The sequence below is a fragment of the Trachemys scripta genome, chromosome 10 (assembly GCF_013100865.1).
Source record: "Trachemys scripta elegans isolate TJP31775 chromosome 10, CAS_Tse_1.0, whole genome shotgun sequence".
Classification (NCBI taxonomy): Eukaryota; Metazoa; Chordata; order Testudines; family Emydidae; genus Trachemys; species Trachemys scripta.
The window spans coordinates 60745792-60751791 of NC_048307.1; the positions used below are offsets into that span (position 1 = coordinate 60745792).

General features: G+C 37.0%; 1 protein-coding gene across 5 annotated transcripts in view; it reads left to right on the plus strand.

Moving 5' to 3' along the window:
• NEDD4 (NEDD4 E3 ubiquitin protein ligase) overlaps nucleotides 1–4121 on the plus strand; it is a 115561-nt gene extending 111440 nt beyond the window's left edge. For all 5 annotated transcript variants that reach the window (XM_034784965.1, XM_034784968.1, XM_034784967.1 and 2 more), the window contains 5 exons: nucleotides 220–279; nucleotides 363–470; nucleotides 1107–1203; nucleotides 1749–1821; nucleotides 2323–4121. In XM_034784965.1, coding sequence (XP_034640856.1) covers nucleotides 220–279; nucleotides 363–470; nucleotides 1107–1203; nucleotides 1749–1821; nucleotides 2323–2425 — 441 coding nt within the window. In that variant the 3' untranslated portion in view covers nucleotides 2426–4121. The remainder of the gene's footprint in view (nucleotides 1–219; nucleotides 280–362; nucleotides 471–1106; nucleotides 1204–1748; nucleotides 1822–2322) is intronic.
• The last annotated feature ends 1879 nt before the right edge of the window (nucleotides 4122–6000 follow it).

Consider the following 6000-nt stretch of genomic DNA (forward strand, 5'->3'; position numbering starts at 1 on the left):
CAGAAAGTTTTCATACAGCCACCTTTGCACCCTGATGTCTCAAGATCTGCATGCAGTACAGCTTAGCAAGACCCAAAATTGTGGCCCAGGTGTGTTTGAAAACACTGCTGTATTTAATGTAATGCCTTGTCTGTAGCTTTTGGAACGTGGAGATCTAACTCTTAATGGAGGGGGGAGAGGCAGTTTAAAATATAACAGAATCTTTTCTCTATATTTTAGGGTTTTTTTGAACTAATATCTCAAGATCTAATCAAAATTTTTGATGAAAATGAACTAGAGGTAAGTGTATCACAGAACAGGAAACAAATTCTGTTGGAACCATATTTTGTTGACTTACATTTTGGTATTTCTCATTTGTGTAGTTACTAATGTGTGGACTGGGAGATGTGGATGTGGCTGACTGGAAGTTACATACAAAATACAAAAATGGCTACAGCATAAATCACCAAGTTATACAGTGGTTTTGGAAGGTAACAACAAGCTCGAACTTACTATTTATGCAAAATCTATATTTTAAAAACTGCTGTTTATCAGCTGTACAGATGTATCATTTGTTTAATAGAAAAATAAATATTTGTACATTAAAGCTACAAACAGGGAACATAAGAACTTGAAATAATGCGTGTTTAAGAATATAATACAGTATTGATATGTATCCTATTCAAAAAGCTATATAGGCTGCTGGCGTAAAATACATTCACTGTAGCTAGTCTGGCGTAATTACACTAAAGAGTTATTAAACTCTTGTGTTTAACTTACAGGAATCTGGCTGCTTGTTTATAACATCAACAAACTTCAAAGAAAGTAGGGGCCAAATCTGGGAGTGAAGTATTTTAACTGCCTTCTGAGTCAGTAACCCTACTGTTACTGTGCTACTTAAATAATTGAAGGTGAAAAAAGATTCAACCAAAATATGTAGACTTCATGGCTTTTAAAAGCATGCAGAGAAATAAGTTGTATTTATTATAGAAAATAAGAAGAATTAGGCTACCCTTAAGATGTAGGAAAAACAAGTAAATAGTGTATCACATAAAATTGCTAACCAATGTAACATTAAAAAATTGAACTCTTTCAACTAAGTCTTTAAATATTATTGCCCTGTACAGGCAGTGTTAATGATGGATTCTGAGAAGCGAATAAGATTACTTCAGTTTGTCACTGGCACATCCCGTGTACCTATGAATGGATTTGCTGAGTTGTATGGTGAGTTCTTATAGTGCTATTCACCCAACTTGTTAACTGGGCTAATCAACATAAAGAACCTGCTTTTCAAACTGTCATGATGATTCACCATTTGACTTGAACTATATGCCTATTACATATCTATTTTAAAAAAATAAATTGTGTGTTAAACATTTAAGTAGCAATTTGTAACTAGTTAGAAGTATCATTTAACCACACATGGACTAGATTTAGTAATATATATCGGTATGAAATTTTTTCCTTGTAGAGTATTGATCTGTAAACTACTACTGCTATAAATATGCACCCTTAGACTTCAGTATTGGTGTGGGGAAAAAAAAAGTTCTTGCAGTAAATATGTATCCAGAAATATTTAGAAAGCAATCATTGGAACATACACCCACTGCCTTTGAGTCTTGTGTAGAACATCCACTGATATCATAAGTTCTACCACAAAACAAGAGCAATATATTGAATAGACTTAAATCTTAAGAAATAGAGAGCGAGAGAAAGAAATTGAGATTTATTCCATTCTGTGATTCTCTAAGTATTACTTCTTCCTGTAGGTTCAAATGGACCACAGTTGTTTACAGTTGAACAGTGGGGCACCCCTGAAAAACTGCCAAGAGCTCATACCTGGTAAATAGTCTCTTCACTTATGTAGATTTTCATGTGTTGAGAACAGGGCCGGCTCTGGCTTTTTGGCTGCCCCAAGCCAAAAAAAAAAAAAAAAAGGGGGGGGGGGGGGGCCCCACCGGCAAACAAAAAAAACTCCGGCGGGGCCAGGGGGGAGGGGCGGGGGGGCCGGCAAGGGGGGGAGGGAGCGGGCGGGGGAGAGAAGGGGGGCGGCCAGGGCTACAGTGGCCCCTCCCGCCTGCCGGGTGGACTCTGCTCCGGTCGGCTGGGAGGGAAGGACGCAGGCTGCAGGGCGCTCCCTTCCTCTGTGCCGCCGCTCCCTACAGGGCGGTTGGAGCGGAACCAAAAAACAAAAAACGGCCGTGACGCCCTAGGATTGGGCAGAATGCCACCTCGTTCAATCTGCCGCCCCAAGCACCAGCTTGCTCGGCTGGTGCCTGGAGCCAGCCCTGGTTGAGAAGTAACTTTGTTCAAAAAACTTAAGAGTTTTTTTTCTTTTTTCAGCTTTAACCGCTTGGATTTGCCTCCATATGAGTCATTTGAAGATTTATGGGACAAACTTCTCATAGCAATTGAAAATACTCAGGGTTTTGATGGAGTTGATTAGGCCACAGAATTCAACATGCTATGTTGTTCCAGTGCTGCAATTTCTTTTTAAGGGTTTACAAACAATTTAAATATTTCCAGGGAACCTAATGTTCATTCAGTTGTTTGGCTATTGAACTTTCATAGTGTAATTTGTAAAACAAATAAGTGTTAAAACTTCACCAACTCTCTTAAATACATTTTGCCACTTTCAGTAATATGTATTTTATTAGTAGCTACAAAATGTATAGTGGGTAGCTTAACCCCACCAATGCCTCGAAGAGTAAAATGTCTTTCAACAATTACCTCTTTTACAGTATTTGCCAGATTGTCCTACTTTAAACTACTGAAATTAAAACTGTGAAACAATGTTTGCAAGTGTACATTTGAAACATTGCTGCTCTTTTGAAGAGTAACTGAAATGATTAAACAGTTTGAGGAAATTCAGTATAATGCAATATCCTATTCTGTGCTGCTTCAGGCTGTTTATGACAGATCTGCCCAAAGCACCTTATTGTTTAGTATATTGGGTAAAACATTGGAAAGCATTTGCATTTCTTACTTACGTCAGCTTGCAGAATATTGACTGACTTATATAAGGTTTTTTTAAGAATTCTGTTTCGACTTGCTTTTGTTAAAATGCAGTTTGACAAAACCAGGAACTTTTGTAAGACACACTTGAGTAGCATATTTCTGAATTGTAATAAGAAATTATATTCTTTTGTCTGAATTCATATGCTATCATTGATTTCTTGAGTTTTCATCACATTTTTAATAAACGCTAACAACGGATAATATTTCAGTTCAGCCTTTTGCAACAAAATTAATCTTAAAGCAGAACTTGTCTGAATACCACAGAGTATTAACTAAAACTGACAGTTAAATGCCTTTGTTATCCATTCTTGCAGTCTTGCACAACAAAACAGTAAGGACATGTTTACAGGGTTTTATGGGCCAAATTCAGCCATCTGATATGTGCAAACTTCACTGACATCAATGGGAATTGGGCATATGAATCCAGGAGCAGAATTTGGCCCTATAATATGTTTACAGGTTATGCTAGTTTCTATTGCTGCATTTTTATATTTTTTATTTCTTCTCTGTTTGTTAGTCTAGAAACCAAATTTGTTAATACGGTATAACCAAAGTCATAGCCAATAATGTGTAATTTATTGTAGGTCAGCTCTTCTTATAAACTTAGCTTGATGTGTTTTGTACATGTGGATATTTTGATATGAGTGTCAGCACTGGTTATTTGGGCAAGTGCTGGTTAAAATGATTATCAAACTTAATTCTGAAAAATGTATAGGTTTACATGCCTGGCTTGCTTTAATTTGAACATTTTGTTAACCAATATGATCTCGAGGCAATTACAGTACATAGCTTTGGCCAGCAATTTTTTATTCAGTCACTGTCTTTTAAATATGCAAAAACAAAAGTGTAGGTCATCTCTATAAAGACATGTAAATTATGTAACAAATGTAATAGGTCTTAAGGGATATTTAAAATCCCACTTTGTTTTATTCTTCTTTAAATTGGTCTTTAATGCTGAGTATTACATGTAAATAAAATAACTTATACAAAATTCTGATAATCTAGATGCAGTTTTGTAAGACTTGGAATGATATATCAGTAATTCTGTATAGATTTGAATGTAGCAGTATTTGTTGCGTACTTTAAAATATAAAATTCACAAATAAAGATCCTGAAGCAGTAAATAAAAATTTATTCTAATAAAGAAATTGTGATTCATTGAATTCAAATTCAAGTCAAGAAGCTTAAAGAAGCACCTAGTTGTCAGTTCAGAATTGTTAATGTATTGAGAAGACATATAGAAGCGCTGCTCTGCAGTGCTTTGACTATCCTCCCCCATCCCCAAGATGTACACAAATAATTTGGATGGATTTTTTTTAAGAGGTCTAGATAATTTTCACCATTAATTGCATGAGTAGGTATGGAAGCATTACGCATAGGAAGATTTTAGGGTGAAACTGTGGTTCCACTGAAGTATTGCCACAACTTCAATGGGACCAGGATTTAGTTAGCCCTTAATCTTAGAAGGATATTGGACTAAATGAACCAAAGGTCTGACCTGGTTTGACATTTTCTGGTCACATAGAAGAACACAATCTGTTTTGAGCTTGAACAAAGTTTTAATACACACTATGGGAGCAGTGATTTAAACTTGTAGCAGATACTGCAGATCAAGAATGCAGAAGTGGCAATAAACTAAACTTAAATTAAAACATATTTTATGCATTTGAATTTTCCATGTTGATTTGGTATGGATTGGGTGCATATGCACAGAATGACACTTCAAAAATGACTACTTTTTTTTTTTTTTTTTAAATACCTTGTCTCTCTCTTCTTGGATCCGTTTAGCAAAAAAAGCTACAATATTTGGTTCACACATTATAGCTGCTAAATTGAACAATAACAATTACAAGCAAGTACCCTTTTTCCCCCCTTTATTTTAAAAGTTACTATTAAATACCTCAATTCCATCTTGTATTTGTAAGTATTGGCCCTATTTTCACTATGTAAGTTACTATGAACGTGTTTTCTACCCAGAAATTAGTTGACACAATGTGTCAGACACGGCAGATATTTTCTGCATATGACTTAGGCCAGTGGTTCTTAACCAGGGGTACGTGTACCCCTGCAGGTATGTAGAGGTCTTCCAGAGGTACATCAACTCATCTAGCTATTTGCCTAGTTTTACAACAGGCTACGGAAAAAGCACTAGCCAAGTCAGTACAAACTAAAATTTCATATAGACAATGACTTGTTTATACTGCTCTATATACTATAAACTGAAATGTAAGTACAATATTTATATTCCAATTGATTTTATTTATAATTAATGGAGATCTCCTATCTCCTAGAACTGGAAGGGACCTTGAAAGGTCATAGAGTCCAGCCCCCTGCCTTCACTAGCAGGACCAAGTACTGATTTTGCCCCACATCCCTAAGTGGCCCCCTCAAGGATTGAACTCACAACCCTGGGTGTAGCAGGCCAATGCTCAAACCACTGAGAAAATAAGCAACTTTTCAGTAATAGTGTGCTGTGACACTTCCGTATTTTTGTCTGATTTTGAAAGCAAGTCATTTAAGTGAGGTGTAACATGGGGGTACGCAAGACAAATCAGACTCCTGAAAGGGGTACAGTAGTCTGGAAAGGTTGAGAGCCACTTACTTAGGCTGACAGTGTTGCATAGGCTTTGCTATGACACTGGTTTATTTAATGAGACAATGTTGCAGGCAAGAAAGTAGGACAGCTTCTTCCAGCACAGAAGTTCCAGTCTAGGAACCCAACACAGGATTTTCCCTGCAAGCCACTCTACTGCCTCTATCACAGGGCAAGAGTTGCAGATGTGCATGGAGCCAGGACTAACTCAGATGCTGGCTATGGCAGTTATGATGCCTTAGAAGCTCCCATACATATGTCCCCAGTTGACTGTCCCCTCAGACCTAAATTTAGCCCCTTTTACCTGTGTGTCCTTCAGATTTATTAGGGTCCCAAAAGGTGCTGGGGATTCAAGCAAAGGATGCCAACATTCTTGTTTCCTTGCTAGTTAAGCCTTTCACCACCATGAA